We start from the raw sequence: 16,344 nt of genomic DNA on the forward strand, positions 1-16,344 counted from the left end.
AGAGAGGGTATCGTTGGGGAGTAAGTGAGAGAGATAGTTTCGGAGCAGCTTGTGGGCGCCCGAGGGATGGAGAGCGGGCTGGGCGGGTTCGTGGGGTGGTAAGTAGGGTGAGAGGGGAAGCGCGGTCGGGGGGAAGCGGTGGGTACGAGTCGCCGAGAGCGCTCGAGAGATGGCGCTCGGGGGGTGGCGCGCCCGACTCGCGACCTCGACGCGACTCGCGCCCCTAGCGCGCGGTCCGCCGTCGCGATTCTTTAGGGGGGCGCTTCTAGCGCGCGATCCGCCGCTTCTAGCGCGCGATCCGCCGTCGCGATTCTTTAGGGGTCGCTTCTAGCGCGCGATCCGCCGTCGCGATTCTTTAGGGGGGCGCTTCTAGCGCGCGATCCGCCGCTTCTAGCGCGCGATCCGCCGTCGCGATTCTTTAGGGGGGCGCTTCTAGCGCGCGATCCGCCGCTTCTAGCGCGCGATCCGCCGTCGCGATTCTTTAGGGGGGCGCTTCTAGCGCGCGATCCGCGAGCGGGCGGCGGGCGCCCGGCGTCGAGGGGGCGGGGGATCGTCGGTGGGCGGTCGAGCGGACGGAGGGGCGTCCCTAGTCGCTTTAGCGATGGCGAATCTTCGAAGGGTGGTGAAATAAAGAGACGTCGTCGTTCTAGCGAGAGAGGAGAGGTGTTTTTATTGTTTTCTTTTACAAATTTTTTAACGTATTAATAATACGACGATACGAGTACGCGAGCGAGCGTATCACGATTCTCCGAAGAGCAGAGCCTGCAGTTCGCAATCGATTATATCGTTGCGGTCGAAGTTATCGCTCTCGCGTATCATCGCGGGAATAAGCGCCTTATCGCGAGCGCCCGCCGCGATGTCGAGGAAACGAATTAGCTTGTTGTCCACGCGCGTGGTTAAACCGCTTAAAGATGCAACGATGCGGTTGACGCAAAGTTCCAGATTTAATATATTTACGACGGTGTTCTTCGATACGGCTAGGCGAATTTTAGGCGTTTCGAGACGAAGTATTCGGAGATTGTTGAGTTTGCCGAATCGTAGCGTCAATTGTCCGATGTGTATTGGCGTCGGGCGCGCCTCGTCGCGCTCGTCGGAGCGAAAGTGCGACAGGAGCGTGGGTCGTAGATCGAGCAGTTCCTTCCACGTATCCGGCGTTAGCGAGATCTCTTTGCCGTGGCAATCTCCGAGGACGATTTCTACGAAGGAGGGTCGGCTGACGTTAACGCTAATTTCCAGATGTTTATATGCGGTTTTGGTCAATGGATAGCGTCTTCCTAAGATTCTGAGCGGTCGCGCGATCGAGACGTCCGCGTCGTGTTTTGGCGTTCGATCGCGATCTCGTCTAAAAAATAGATATGAGCGATGAGAGAAACGGTGTTAGCGAATTATTAATTCGAATAAATGTTCGATAGTTTTACCCATTGTCCATTTTAGCTTTCTTAGCGTATTCCGCGCTATCTTCGCGGTCTCGTTCGGTTAGTCTCGATCGATCGTCGAATGAGTGTTGCTGTTGCGGTTGTCCTCCCATTGTCGCGTACATCGTCGCTCGTTCTTTCTCGTTTGTTCTTTTTCGCGCGTTAGCTTCGGTGTTCTTCGTTAATAATGAAGCGCTTAATGGATGAGCGGTCTTTATATACTCGCGTAGAGATCGCTTCTTCCCCTTTCGCGCGTTTTCTCTTATATATTCTATTTTTAAAAAATAACGGTAGGGTCGCTCTAGTCGGTCTCGTCGTCGATTCTCTCTTTCTCGATCGTGTCGCTGAGACGATAGACGCGACTAAGGAGATCGCGCAATTGCCTTAGCAATCCATCCGTAGGACACTCGATGCCGAGCGCGTGTAGATCGAAAGGACCCGCCGAGGTTACGGTATTTGTAAATTCGTTGAAGGCGTAGAACTGACGTTTGGCGAAGAAATATAGATTGCCATCGATGTATCGGAAGGCCGACGTTATCGCGGACGGAATTCCGGGAAATATATCTTTTAATGGAGCGTGTCTAATGACTATCATGCGACACTCGTCGATTTCCGCGACTTTATCATCGTCGTATACAGCGTAGGTTCGTCCCGTGTGCGTATTTATCGCCGCGTTGATTTTAACGTTTCGGGGAAGTCCGATATCGTGGAGATATCTCGGCCAACCCGATTTTAGTTTAAGACTGGGATATTCCGCGAGGTAGATCGAATCGTTCGCGAATAGAGCGAGATCGCCCGAGGGTCTTCTATACGCGGCGGATAGACGCGTGAAATTCGCCGGTAGAAACGTCGCGTAATCCGTGAGCGTCATGGGTCTACCGTAACGTTTCTCGGTTATGTCGACCGACCATATGTTGCGGCGATTAGCTATATATAATCGATGATTCATTATTAGCGCGGCGTCCACGCGTCGCAATGCGCAGAGATCCGCTCGCGCTGGATCGGTCGGCGCGACGCTCGTCGTCGCGGGCGTCGCGGTGGTCGCGGGAGTCGCCGTTGGATAATTTCCGTCGTCGTGAGATCCGTACAGATTTTGTATAGCGAGAATGTCTTCTATGCTCAGCTTAACTGGAAATTGATTCTCGATGTCGGGTATATATGGGAACATTATAGAGTCATTGCGCATACTATGCTGTAAACCCAATGCGTGGCCGATCTCGTGCGTTAGCGTTTGTAGCAGGTGATGCGTGTCGGGAGGATTTTTGTTTAGATACACGTGCCACGGTTCGGAATCGTCGACGTGTATCTCCGATGTGAAATCGGTTGTTCCAGAGGGAAAAAACGCGTGAGCTAGGGCTCCTCCCGGACCGTCGAAAGCTGCCGGGCAAATACCGACGTTTCGACGATTCGCGTAAGTGTGCGCGCCCGTTCGATACGATATTAATATATCGGGGTGTAACGGGTCGCGTGCGAAAGTTAGCGATGAGTTCGCCGCCCATAGCGCGAACGCCGTTTCGGCCGTTCGCGAGATTTCCTCGCTAGCCATCTGAAAATTCCACGCGAGACGCGTCTTCGGCCATTTTCGCGCGATCGGGCTATACGCGCGATCGGGAATATCTGCGAGACCGCATCGCGGTTTACGCATAAGGTGAAGCGTAACGGCGTTTAACGCGCCGTTTCCCGATAATTGATAATATTCTTGAAACAGCGACAGCGCGCGACGCAGAGACGTCGCGTTATCGGACGACAGCGATTCTCCATCGTCTTTTAGAAAACCGTATACGCGCAGAAAACGAAGCGCTTCGATTTTTTCTGAGTCGAAGGGCGCGGCGACCGTCGTAGCGACGAGTATTGTCGCTAGAGTGAGAACCGTCCTCGTGTTAGTCATCGCGCGAAGCGGAGAAGACGCGATAAACTGTTGAGAGACACCGAGCGCGATTGATTCGCGCGTTCCGAGAGACGTCTATTTTTATCGGCGACGAATAATGCGGGTGGGTGGGGAGAGGGAGAGGGAAATGCGTTTCTTTCGACGTCGAGCGTTTGGAATACGCGTTATCTAGCGGACGCGCTCGAGTTCCTCTTTTGTTTTTTCTATTTTATTGTTCGTTTGTCCTCTAAGAAGGACATTCGATGAGCGATTAAAGATATCCCTTCCAACGATACGCGTTATCTAACGGATGTTTTCTGTTATTTCCATTTTATTATTCGTTTGTCCTCTAAGAAGGACATTCGATGAGCGATTAAAAATATCTCTTTCAACGATGCGCGTTATCTAACGGATGTTTTTTACGTTTGTCTCCTAAAAAGGACACTCGATGAGCGATTAGAGATATCTCTTTCCGGTAATTAGAGATATCTCTTTCCGGTAACGATAAATTAGAGATACCTTTTTAGATATCCCTAGATACTTTTTTCCGGCGATGATGATCTTATTGTTCGCAGAGTATTCGGAATGCGCATTATCTAACGGATGTTTTTTATTATTTCTATTTTTATCGTTCATCTGTCCTCTAAAAAGGACACTCGATGAGCGAGTAGAGATATCTCCTTTCCGACGACGAAACGGTCGCGGAAGGAAGACGCGGCGCGATCGATAAATTGTACCGCAACATCCCGCGCGTCGATCTTTATAAAACGCGAGAAGCGTTAAAGTATTCTCGTTCGCGAGATAACGAAGCTCGAAACGACGGAACGCGAAGTGACGAGAATTAAAATCGGTCGTGATCTGTTCGATATGGAACGAATCGAACAGATCATTAACGCGGCTGATTATATTAACGTAAACGGGGACTTAATCGCGATAAAATCCTATGTTCTGGGAGATCTCGCTACGGATTTGCGTGTGGAAGCGCAAGGTGTTATCGATAATAGTCCGGATTCGTTTAGACTCGCTTTCCAGTTAAACGAAGACGTAGATATCGCGCGTTTAATGTAAGTATCTAATTGAAATTATAATAAATTATAATAAATTATAATAAGTTATAAAAATTATAATAAATTTTATTAATTTTTACTTTTGTATTTTAGACAAGAAATAGAAAGCTGTGTAAAAACAGCGCGAGAATCGCTCTATGAGTTAATAAATAAAACGAGAACTATGCTCGCACAAGCGCAAAGCGTTCACAGCGCATTGCGCGACGCTCGTCGACGCGGCGAGAGCGATTTCGCCGTTCCCGAAATTAGGCGAGTCGTCGCATCACGGATCGATGGGGAGCCCGAATCGCGATCGATCGGCGAACTCGAATTACGATCAATGGAGAACGAGGCCGAACCAGCGACGGTTAACGAGAGTAAATCGCAGACTAATGTACGATGGGCGAACTATGAGCCCGAATCGCAACCGTTCGACGCGGAATAATTTTAAGCGTTAATAAAGCGCATTTGTAAGATAATTTTTATGAATAAATGTTATATATTAAGCGAAATGTTGTCTCGTAATCATCTGTGTCCGCATTAAGTATATTTAAATAGATTTAAAATCTCTTTACTTTAAGTTTATTATGCAACCGCGATAATCTATGGATAATTATAAATTAAGGTTTTATTAGATTTAATTTTTGAGATTTGATATATAAAAATGTAGTTTAAATATAGAATGAAATACTTAATAATTAATTCAATACATTATAATTATATATAAAATTTAAAATATTCTATAATTAAGTTTATTATGCGATCGCGATAAAATAATATCTATGGACAGTTATTATAATTAAATTTGTTACGCGACCGCGATAAAGGATGCGACCGCGATAAAGGATGCGACCGCGATAAAGAAAAAACGCGGTTCGTTCGTATAACGTATATTTTGCAACAATATATAACATATTCGTGATTAAATTTATAGATTATAATTTAAAATATATAATTAATTTAATACATTATAACTTAAATTTATATAACTTAAATTTATATAATATAAAATCAATCGCTCATATTGCGCAAACGGTCGCGTCGCTCGAACCACCAATCGTGCAATTTACACGCGTTTTCTAACGCGCAATTTTTCGCGTGGTATCCGCAATGAAAGGCCCGCGAAGCGTTCAGAGTCTCCAGACGTTCGATGTCTTCGTAATCGGCGTCGATAGTCTCGACAGAAACGGCTATATCGCGATCGTCGGCGACGTTTCCTAAGATCTCGATTAACCACTTCTTCTTCTCGTGACCTTTGACATAGATCTGCACCGTCGAATCAGGGTTAGATCCTCGACATATGGCATCTCGAACGAGTTTTTTCATCGACCCATAATTTGTGTGTCCATCATTCCACTTTAGCTGATGATGATTCGATATCAACCAACACGCTCGCGATTTTTCCGCTCTCGTGAGCAAATCCCACGACATCGGCGAGCGAAAGATGTGATGCGTCAATTCTACACCATTTCTTAATACGGCTACTTCTTTCACGACGAATTTTTCGTTAACTACGAAACCTTGAAGATCGACAAAAATCGGTGTGTCCATCGTCGTTGTTAGCGATACTCGAAGTGTTTCTTTCTAGATTTTTCTAAGCGTTTTATTCTGTCTCCATATTTTTTCGAGTATCGTTGCGCTTACACGATTCTGCGCACGACATTAGTGAGCGGATTGTATTCTACCACTCGATCGTGAATAATAAGACAGTAAGCTGTGGTATTAGAGGGGATGTTTTCCTTGCAGTCGAACTCTATGCGAACGTCCACAGTGGCGCTTTTAATTGACTCATTCTGTCGAGAACAGTCGATGACTACGAGTGGGCCGTGAATTAAAAATTTATCTAAATTTAAGAGCGTTTCGTCGTTTTCGCATCCGTAGTACGTTTTTCGAAATTTCGAATACATATCGTATAATACGGCGATTTTATGTTTATCGAAATCTAAATTCATGTCATCGTAAGGATAAAAATCGGAATTAAGATACAGTTTGACATTAGTTAGTTTACAATTATCGAATAAAGAAGGCTCCTCGGACAGAACGTTCTTCTTTCCAGATTGTAGCGCGAAGATAACGTATCGCGGTTTCTCGAGTTGTGTTGCCGCTTTGACGGCCCACGAGTGTTTGGTCGTGTTCTGTAGAAGCGGAAACTCGTAAAGATCCCATGAGCGAAAAGCGACGCTCAAATATCGTCCACTATCTAACGTGCGCAATAACCTTAATTTATTAACATCATTCAATACTATATGAGGCATTCGCCATTGTATTTTTAACAAAACGATTTTAGGTTCTTGCGTTTCGCGCGATATGACGCAATTGTTATCGTTGCGCGCTCGTATTAAAATAAGCTCGTGTCGCGCGTTGATCACAACGCGCTTGTAATCTTCGCAAAAACCTAATAGTACGTTAAGAGGTACGCAAAAATTAAAATCACCGATTGACGAATGAGTTGTTGCTAATAAGTCCCATCCAGCGTTTTTTAATATTTTACTTCTTTCGACTGTCAGCGACGCGTAATTTTTAATCGTACTCGTTATTCCAACGTTTCTGTTTCGATCGATCTCTACGCCATCGAGCTCGTAGCGAATTTCCTCGAACATAAACGCCGCGCAATTGTTTACTAATCTCGTTATCGATGCGATTTCCTCTTGCGCGCTCGATGTTTCCTTTGACTCGAGTCTGCCCTCAATGTAGATAAAACTGTCGCAAGGTAACGTATACAAATCTTGCTGTTGTATAGGAATTCGTATCTCATCGCTATTTCCGAACGTAGTATTGGCGTAAGGGTTGTACGTGTGAGTTTCGATCTTGACGATGCGATCGTCGAAGATTGGCTCCCCACTGATACTTAGAATGTCGCACATTCCGCTTTTTACGAAGAAGCGGTTTTCGGCACGACAAAACCCAAAGAGCGCAGAAAAGTCTCGTTGGCAGCGGTTAGTCTTCCTTCCTTTTTTCTTCTCTTTTCCGCGTTTAGAGGTGACGCGATAGCGATAATAGGTGCGTTTCTCGCATTCGATCCATTCACTACGAGCATCGCGCGCTTCTCTACCGTTTTCGTCGCACGTGTAGACGAATCGTAATTTCTTCGCCGCGAAAATCGATCAATTTTCCGTTTTGGTCCACAACACGCACGTTTATATCGGTAATGGTCCGTGCGATGATCGGAAGGTAAATGATCTGCATTGGAATTTCCGACACTTTATATCCGGGTGGAACGTTAGGCGCGAATTCGTGTATAGTATGCGCGGATTTGTCGTTATGATACGCTCCTGTTGTAACGTTGCACTCTATTCGAATAAGGTTAATGGCCATAATATTTATTGGCTTATCGGATGCGTACCATTTATTCGGTTGTAATACACGAGACGAGAAACCCAGGAGCGAACCGATATTATCGGGTTTTGTAAAATTTACTCGATATGCGCATTTAATTTCGCTTCTCATAGTGTTATCGTTACCGCGAAGCGTTATAGAATTTTCACTTTTATCGCCATTCTCATCGTCTTCGAAATAATCGTCATCAACATCATATATGTAATCATCATCGTTCGTTTCCGGTTTTTCATTTTCGCGTTCTCGTTCCTCCTCTCTCGCTCGTCGTTTATGACGAATCGCTGCTCTTAGATACGCGTTTATAGCGCTTAATTCGTAAGATCCTATTGGAATTGCGATAATCTCGTCATTATTATCGAAGTAAAATTTATTATTCGTAGAATTTATATTCGGTATCGTATTATAAGTTTCAAAATTGGTTAAACCTAATTCGTAATCGTCGTCGTTTAAATCGAGAGGCGGAAAATAACTCGCCGCGAGAATACTGCTTCGTCCGGAAAGAGTGAGAGTTAGCGACATGATCGGTGAGAGCGATCGAACTGCGTTCGATTGACGAATAACGGTTGATATTATAGTCGACGATTCCTCCAATCGACTTCTCGGAGAAATCGAAGACTCAATTGTCCGCAAATATTCTGATCGCGCGTCTGCTCGGAGCGACGATTGTATCGAATGTTCGCGTCGCGCCCGAGATAACGCGCGAGTTCGCGTGGAGGACGAAGATCGCCGAAACCGTCGTAGTAAATTGCGTCGTCCCCTTTTTTCGCGTACGCTACCCAATGAGTACCCGGTCCGGATGCGTCGTCTAAATTCACAATGCCGCTCTCATCGCGGCGCGCTTGCGACGGAAGCGCGTTGCGCATAAACACACCTCTAAAATGAGGTACGCGCGAGAGTATCGCCGCGCGATTTAATTGTTCGTTTGTTGTTGCTCCGACGGATGGGAGAATCTTTAGCGTTTGTTTACGCGAAGTTTTTTTTTAGCTCTTCTTCTCGTTGAGGATACGCCACTTCCACGTTTGTACGGCGCGAGATATAAACCGCGACCTTCCATCGCGCGATCATGACGCTGCAACTCTTCCAGTTGTCGTCGCGCTGCTTTGCGATCGTTCACCGCTTTCGCGATTCCCGCCGCTCCTCCGGCCAAAGAACCGAGAGCTCCTAATAACGGTAGCAGGGGTAAAAAGCCGCCGCGTTTCGCTATCGGAAGCGTTCTTTTTCTCGTAGCGATTATTCTTCTTTTGTTCTTTTTTCTTTTGATTTTCGTTGTACCCATTCCAAGTTTTGTCTTCGATTTCATAGCCATCCATACAGCCGCCGCGGCGGCTCTCTCGCCGAGAGTCGAGTCTTTAGCCGCGACACGTTCGCGCGCTTTTTTGGCAAGCGCGTGGTCAGCGACGTGTCGATCAGCGAGCTCGCCGCTCCGCGAGTACGCGATATCGTGCTCGCGGCAGGCCGCGTCCAGAGGATTGACACCTCGATCGCCTCGCGCGAGTCGTTTCGCAAGACGAGTACCCGGCCCGCAAAATTGATATCCAGGTATATGTAGTTCGAAAGGGAGTGCGTTTATCGCTCTATTCAACAAGCCAGCGCCATGACTCACACCGTACTGCTGTTTCGCGAATTGCATTCGCCGCAATCTTTAACAAGCGGCGCCGGACCGTCGATGTGTGTTCGTTGCCAAGGGCGATTATAATGCTCTAGACATCGACGGTAGCGCCGCACCTCCGGATCCACTTTTATATATTCAGGCAGTTTCTCCCACAATCGTTCTACGTAGCGACCGAAATGCTTTAGTAAAATTATTTTCGGAATATACCGCAATTGATCGGTGGTGAAATCGAGAATATCGTCGCCATCTATTAGTAAGATAAACATTTCGATTCACCGCGCGCAATTCGCTACTGCGCGATTGATGGCAATCTATTCGTATATAAATTAAAAAGTCTCGCCCTGCCTTACGCGAGTGTATCGCGCACGCGCGCAGCAAGAGGAATGCGTTTCGTGCGGCAACCGATCGCGATAAAGGTGACGAACCTCGATAATAAAACGCGACCGTCGAAAGAAACGCGTAGACACGGTCGTCTATTACCGAGCGCTATTCGTTGCGTTATTTGCGGGCCTTCTAGTTGCGGCAAAACAAACGCATTAATAAGTTTGTTGGAGAGTCCGCATGGTGTACGCTTCGAGAACGTTTATGTTTACTCAAAGTCATTGCAGCAGCCTAAATATCAATATTTAGAAAATTTATTAAAACCGATGGAAGATATAGGTTATTTCACATTTTCTAATAACTTTGACGTTATTTCACCCAGCGAAGCTCTCCCGAATTCGATATTCGTATTCGATGATGTAGCGTGCGACAAACAAAATACTATCAGAGAATATTTCGCTATGGGTCGATACTCGAACGTCGATTGCTTCTATTTGTGCCAGACGTATGCTAAAATACCGAAGCATTTGATTCGAGATAACGCTAATCTGTTAATTCTTTTTAAACAAGATGGTACTAATTTACGTCACGCATACAACGATCACGTGAACACGGATATGTCGTACGAGAATTTTCACGCGCTATGTCGCGCGTGTTGGCGATATAAATATGGTTTCTTAGTAATCGACAAAGATAGCGCGCTCCGCGCTGGTAGATACAGACGAGGATTTAATGATTTCATTGTACCGTAGAACGATCAGTTATCGCGAATACGTCGAACGCGTCAATCGCTCTCTCGCGAGTTAGAAGAAGTTGCAATGGCCTCGACGGATATCGGCGAACGTGAAAAAACAGCAAAAGAGATAGCTAAAACGCGCGCATCGATTCGTAAAAAACACAGAGCATTAAAAACTGGAAAAATGGAAAGCGAGATCGCGATAGAGAGTCATTTCAAACCGATCGTCGAACCGCTACGACGCATCGCTGATCGCGCTGAGCGAGACGAGATAGAGCGAAATGAAATTAAGCGCGAAATGATAAAACAAGATGCAACCGACATTTCACCCTCAACGAGCGTCGAGGAAAAATGGAAAGATGAAGCACTAACTCCCGTTTGGAAAAAACCTAAAGCGAAACGAATACGCGCTCGACGACGATTGAACGCCGTTTCTACTCCATTAAACGAATCTTTCGTCGAAAGAGACCCATTCGCGCGAAACGAAACCGAAGAATATGAAACGTTCGAATCCGAGAGTCTCGAATCGCCCTCGATATCCGAAATACCCGTTAAACAAATTTCGCGAATTGCTCAAGATCGTGAAATATCGTACGGTCAACTAGGACCGTTAGGGCGAAAATATATGGGGACTCTTCTCGGCGGAGAAGCGCCGAACGAGATTGATCACGTTTACGGAGTTTACATCGGCGAGAAAGGTGCGATGCTCGGCGATAAGCGATTTGACGTAGACGCGAATGATTCCATATTTATAGATGAGATTAAATATGTCGGTACTCCCGGTTTGTATGAATTAATTTTTATGAAAATTCCTAATAGTCTCATATATACAGAAAAAGATAAATTAACATACAGAAGTATATTGTTAACAACGAACGCTCATAGACGTGATCATGACGCTAAAAAATCTGTCTTAGGAAATAAAGGATATAAATACAAATTTATTATCGCTCCGCTTATTCATAACAGCGGCGCGAAAAAAACAGGCGCGGATCGCGTATCGTCGACTATGCGTGTCACGGACAATAAAATCGATTACGTCCATTGGGACGATCCAAACGAATTAGTGGATCGTTTGCGATTATTAGACACTTCGCGTCGAGCCGGCAACAACGCTCACGAAAACGAGATTCTATCGATAATCGAGGAGCTTCGCGAAACAGGAGCGATCGTATAAATCGAACTGTCGCGCGGATGACTGTCGCAGTCGTACGCGGAATTCGCGATGTCCGTGAGCAAATTTGGCTCGCCTTTAAAAAATCGAGGCTACGACGCGAGAACCGGAAGACTACGTCCGGCTATCGAGTCTCTGCGAAGTTACGTGCGCGATAACGCGCTGTGTCTAAGCTCTTCCATTGAATACGACGCGAGAGAGCGTAAAATAAAACGCTTGGCTCAACCTGAGGAGGACGCCGATGCGACAAGCAAAAGCTACGTCGAGGGAATCACATCGCAATTAAGAAAAGACGCGAACGAAGCGGGACAAGGCGTCATTCTACTATTCACGAGACTCGCTCAGCTCGATAGCGCTTTAGGTAAACGAATAGACGTCGCGGAGAGTTTCGTTTCCGAGATAAAAACACGCGATGACGTTCTGAGTAAACGAATAGACGCTGTGGAAAATTCCATTTCGAGAATAGAAACGAGCGCTAACGCTCTAGATAAACGAATCGATGTTTTAGATAAACGAATCAAAGGTTTAAGCGATCAAATCGAAGTCGCGAAAAAAACTATATCGCTCAACGCGACGGAGTTCTCGACGAGAAACGCGAACGATCGTAAAATAATGTTCAATCAAGGTAAAACAATACAAGAACTAAATCAAAAATCGCGTATCGCGGCGAATTCCGCAGTGAAATCCGAGACGAAGATACGAGAATTGGAAAATTCAACGTTACGATTGAAGAGAGACGCAGACGAGCTATCGGGAAGAGTGAAAGAACTGGCAAAGATTAGCGGAAGCGGCGAACCGCTCGAAAGAAAGATTAGCGAGAGCGGCGAACCGCTCGAAAAAGAGATTAGCGGGAGCGGCGAACCGCTCGAAAAAGAGATTAGCGGGAGCGGCGAACCGCTCGAAAAAGAGATTCAATTCAACGTTATTCTCGAGAGAAAGAAAAAAGAACTATGAGCGTTAAAAAACGAAAACTAGTCGAGGAATTGCACGCTCCCGCGAGAAGAAACTTCTCGCGTCGTCGCGTTGCGGTGCGCGGGTACGACGACCTATGGCAAGCGGATGTGGTCGAGATGCGTCCTTACGCGAGACTCAACAAAGGCCACAACTACATACTCACCGTTATCGACGTATTAAGCAAATACGCATGGGCTATACCGCTTAAGAGCAAAAGCGCAAATGAGGTTACTCGAGCGTTATCTAAAATAATACGAGACTCTAAGAGGTGTCCAAAAAATCTACAGACCGATAAAGGAAAAGAATTTTACAATGCCGATATGCGAAATTTTACGAAGAAGCACGAAGTAAATCATTATTCGACATATTCGGTGATGAAAGCGTCGATAGTCGAACGATTCAATCGTACGCTCAAAAATTTTATGTGGAAGTATTTCACGCTAAACGGAACGTACAAGTGGATCGACGAGTTACCACGACTCGTCGAAGAATATAACACGCGAAAACATCGCACTATAAATATGAGACCTGTCGACGTAACTCCAAAAATTGCCGATAAACTTTTAAATACTGTATACAGCAATATAAAAATCGCGGCTCCGGCGAAATTTAAAGTAGCCGATCCGGTACGCATCAGTAAATTTAAAACGATTTTCGAGAAAGGCTTCACACCCAACTGGACTACAGAGATTTTTCGAATAACTAAGATACAACGGACTAATCCCGTAACGTATCTATTAAAGGATTCGCGCGGCGAGCCGATCGCGGGAGGATTCTACGAGCACGAATTGTCGCGCGTTGGCGATCCCGACGTGTATCTCGTAGAAAAGGTGCTGCGTCGAAAGGGTGACAAGATTTACGTGAAATGGTTAGGAATGGACGAATCGCACAATTCTTGGATAAATAAAACAGCTGTATTATGATAAAAATGTATTTTTATTAAATAAAACTACATATTATACATATTATACATATTATACATATTATATAATATTATACGAAATTGTAGACATGTTAAAACTAAAATAATCGTATAATTATAAAACAAGGAAAATCTTAGAAAAAATAAAATAATCGTATAATTATAAAACAAAGAAAAAAATAATAACACAATACAATTAAAATTAAAACTTGTAAAAATCGATTAACCGTTTAAATAATCGATTATAGAGTAATTATCATTATTAATCTTTAAATCGTATGATTATAAAACAATCGTAATTTTGTACGAGTTCTCCACGATATCGGACTTCCCCGAAACGTTAAAATCAACGCGGCGATAAATACGCACACGGGACGAACCTACGCTGTATACGACGATGATAAAGTCGCGGAAATCGACGAGTGTCGCATGATAGTCATTAGACACGCTCCATTAAAAGATATATTTCCCGGAATTCCGTCCGCGATAACGTCGGCCTTCCGATACATCGATGGCAATCTATATTTCTTCGCCAAACGTCAGTTCTACGCCTTCAACGAATTTACAAATACCGTAACCTCGGCGGGTCCTTTCGATCTACACGCGCTCGGCATCGAGTGTCCTACGGATGGATTGCTAAGGCAATTGCGCGATCTCCTTAGTCGCGTCTATCGTCTCAGCGACACGATCGAGAAAGAGAGAATCGACGACGAGACCGACTAGAGCGACCCTACCGTTATTTTTTAAAAATAGAATATATAAGAGAAAACGCGCGAAAGGGGAAGAAGCGATCTCTACGCGAGTATATAAAGACCGCTCATCCATTAAGCGCTTCATTATTAACGAAGAACACCGAAGCTAACGCGCGAAAAAGAACAAACGAGAAAGAACGAGCGACGATGTACGCGACAATGGGAGGACAACCGCAACAGCAACACTCATTCGACGATCGATCGAGACTAACCGAACGAGACCGCGAAGATAGCGCGGAATACGCTAAGAAAGCTAAAATGGACAATGGGTAAAACTATCGAACATTTATTCGAATTAATAATTCGCTAACACCGTTTCTCTCATCGCTCATATCTATTTTTTAGACGAGATCGCGATCGAACGCCAAAACACGACGCGGACGTCTCGATCGCGCGACCGCTCAGAATCTTAGGAAGACGCTATCCATTGACCAAAACCGCATATAAACATCTGGAAATTAGCGTTAACGTCAGCCGACCCTCCTTCGTAGAAATCGTCCTCGGAGATTGCCACGGCAAAGAGATCTCGCTAACGCCGGATACGTGGAAGGAACTGCTCGATCTACGACCCACGCTCCTGTCGCACTTTCGCTCCGACGAGCGCGACGAGGCGCGCCCGACGCCAATACACATCGGACAATTGACGCTACGATTCGGCAAACTCAACAATCTCCGAATACTTCGTCTCGAAACGCCTAAAATTCGCCTAGCCGTATCGAAGAACACCGTCGTAAATATATTAAATCTGGAACTTTGCGTCAACCGCATCGTTGCATCTTTAAGCGGTTTAACCACGCGCGTGGACAACAAGCTAATTCGTTTCCTCGACATCGCGGCGGGCGCTCGCGATAAGGCGCTTATTCCCGCGATGATACGCGAGAGCGATAACTTCGACCGCAACGATATAATCGATTGCGAACTGCAGGCTCTGCTCTTCGGAGAATCGTGATACGCTCGCTCGCGTACTCGTATCGTCGTATTATTAATACGTTAAAAAATTTGTAAAAGAAAACAATAAAAACACCTCTCCTCTCTCGCTAGAACGACGACGTCTCTTTATTTCACCACCCTTCGAAGATTCGCCATCGCTAAAGCGACTAGGGACGCCCCTCCGTCCGCTCGACCGCCCACCGACGATCCCCCGCCCCCTCGACGCCGGGCGCCCGCCACCCGCTCGCGGATCGCGCGCTAGAAGCGCCCCCCTAAAGAATCGCGACGGCGGATCGCGCGCTAGAAGCGGCGGATCGCGCGCTAGAAGCGCCCCCCTAAAGAATCGCGACGGCGGATCGCGCGCTAGAAGCGCCCCCTAAAGAATCGCGACGGCGGATCGCGCGCTAGAAGCGGCGGATCGCGCGCTAGAAGCGCCCCCCTAAAAAATCGCGACGGCGGACCGCGCGCTAGGGGCGCGAGTCGCGTCGAGGTCGCGAGTCGGGCGCGCCACCCCCCGAGCGCCATCTCTCGAGCGCTCTCGGCGACTCGTACCCACCGCTTCCCCCCGACCGCGCTACCCCTCTCACCCTACTTACCCCCCCACGAACCCGCCCAGCCCGCTCTCCATCCCTCGGGCGCCCACAAGCTGCTCCGAAACTATCTCTCTCTCTTACTCCCCAACGATACCCTCTCTCTCACACTCACACAAAACTGATCCAAAACCGGCCTATCTATCCTACTGATCTCTGCTCTGTGTGCAGAGAAGTGTTTTTACTCAATTTCCTTGATGTTGCACAAGAATTTTCTGCATATCTCACATGTCGACACGTAACTAAGACGTTTTGAACGAAGGAAACTTGCGTTCATAGCGATCTGTGCTCTGTGTGTAGAGAAACGTGATTCCTTTATTTCCTTGACGTTGTACAAGAATTTTCTGCATATCTCACTTGCCGACACGTAATTAAGACGTTCCGAACAATGGAGACTTGCGTACATAGCGATCTCTGCTCTGTGTGCAGAGAAGTGTTTCTACTCAATTTCCATGATGTTGCACAAGTATTTTCTGCATATCTCACTTGCCGACACGTAACTAAGACGTTCCGAACGAAGGCAACTTGCGTACATAGCGATCTCTGCTCTGTGTGCAGAGAAGTGTTTCTACTCAATTTCCTTGATGTTGCACAAGATTTTTCTGCATATCTCATATGTCGACACGTAACTAAGACGTTCCGAACGAAGGAAACTTGCGTACATATCGATCTTAACTCTGTGTTCGGAG

The 16,344-nt window shown here is 46.3% G+C and overlaps 4 protein-coding genes across 4 annotated transcripts; 2 read left to right on the forward strand and 2 right to left on the reverse strand.

Annotated features, from left to right (window-relative positions):
- Positions 1-656: 656 nt before the first annotated feature.
- Positions 657-2,376, reverse strand: LOC138933204 (uncharacterized). The gene is made up of 2 exons (XM_070295769.1): positions 1,419-2,376; positions 657-1,342 (listed from the first exon to the last, which is right to left on the reverse strand). The coding sequence occupies exons 1-2, from the start codon at positions 1,538-1,540 to the stop codon at positions 739-741; spliced, it is 726 nt and encodes a 241-aa protein (XP_070151870.1). The 5' UTR covers positions 1,541-2,376; the 3' UTR covers positions 657-738.
- On the reverse strand, positions 1,717-3,303 carry LOC138933312 (stromelysin-2-like). The gene is made up of 2 exons (XM_070295921.1): positions 1,949-3,303; positions 1,717-1,777 (listed from the first exon to the last, which is right to left on the reverse strand). The coding sequence occupies exons 1-2, from the start codon at positions 3,301-3,303 to the stop codon at positions 1,717-1,719; spliced, it is 1,416 nt and encodes a 471-aa protein (XP_070152022.1).
- Positions 3,304-11,558: 8,255 nt separating this feature from the next.
- Positions 11,559-12,687, forward strand: LOC138933315 (tropomyosin-like). The gene is made up of 2 exons (XM_070295925.1): positions 11,559-12,363; positions 12,671-12,687. Exons 1-2 carry the CDS (start codon positions 11,559-11,561, stop codon positions 12,685-12,687), a joined length of 822 nt encoding a protein of 273 aa, XP_070152026.1.
- Positions 12,688-13,728: 1,041 nt separating this feature from the next.
- Positions 13,729-15,166, forward strand: LOC138933391 (uncharacterized). The gene is made up of 2 exons (XM_070296055.1): positions 13,729-14,404; positions 14,481-15,166. Exons 1-2 carry the CDS (start codon positions 14,283-14,285, stop codon positions 15,082-15,084), a joined length of 726 nt encoding a protein of 241 aa, XP_070152156.1. The 5' UTR covers positions 13,729-14,282; the 3' UTR covers positions 15,085-15,166.
- Positions 15,167-16,344: the final 1,178 nt, after the last annotated feature.

This window comes from Polyergus mexicanus, unplaced genomic scaffold (assembly GCF_030449975.1).
Source record: "Polyergus mexicanus isolate NDT 795.1 unplaced genomic scaffold, iyPolMexi1.0 SCAF_5, whole genome shotgun sequence".
NCBI classification, from domain to species: domain Eukaryota; kingdom Metazoa; phylum Arthropoda; class Insecta; order Hymenoptera; family Formicidae; genus Polyergus; species Polyergus mexicanus.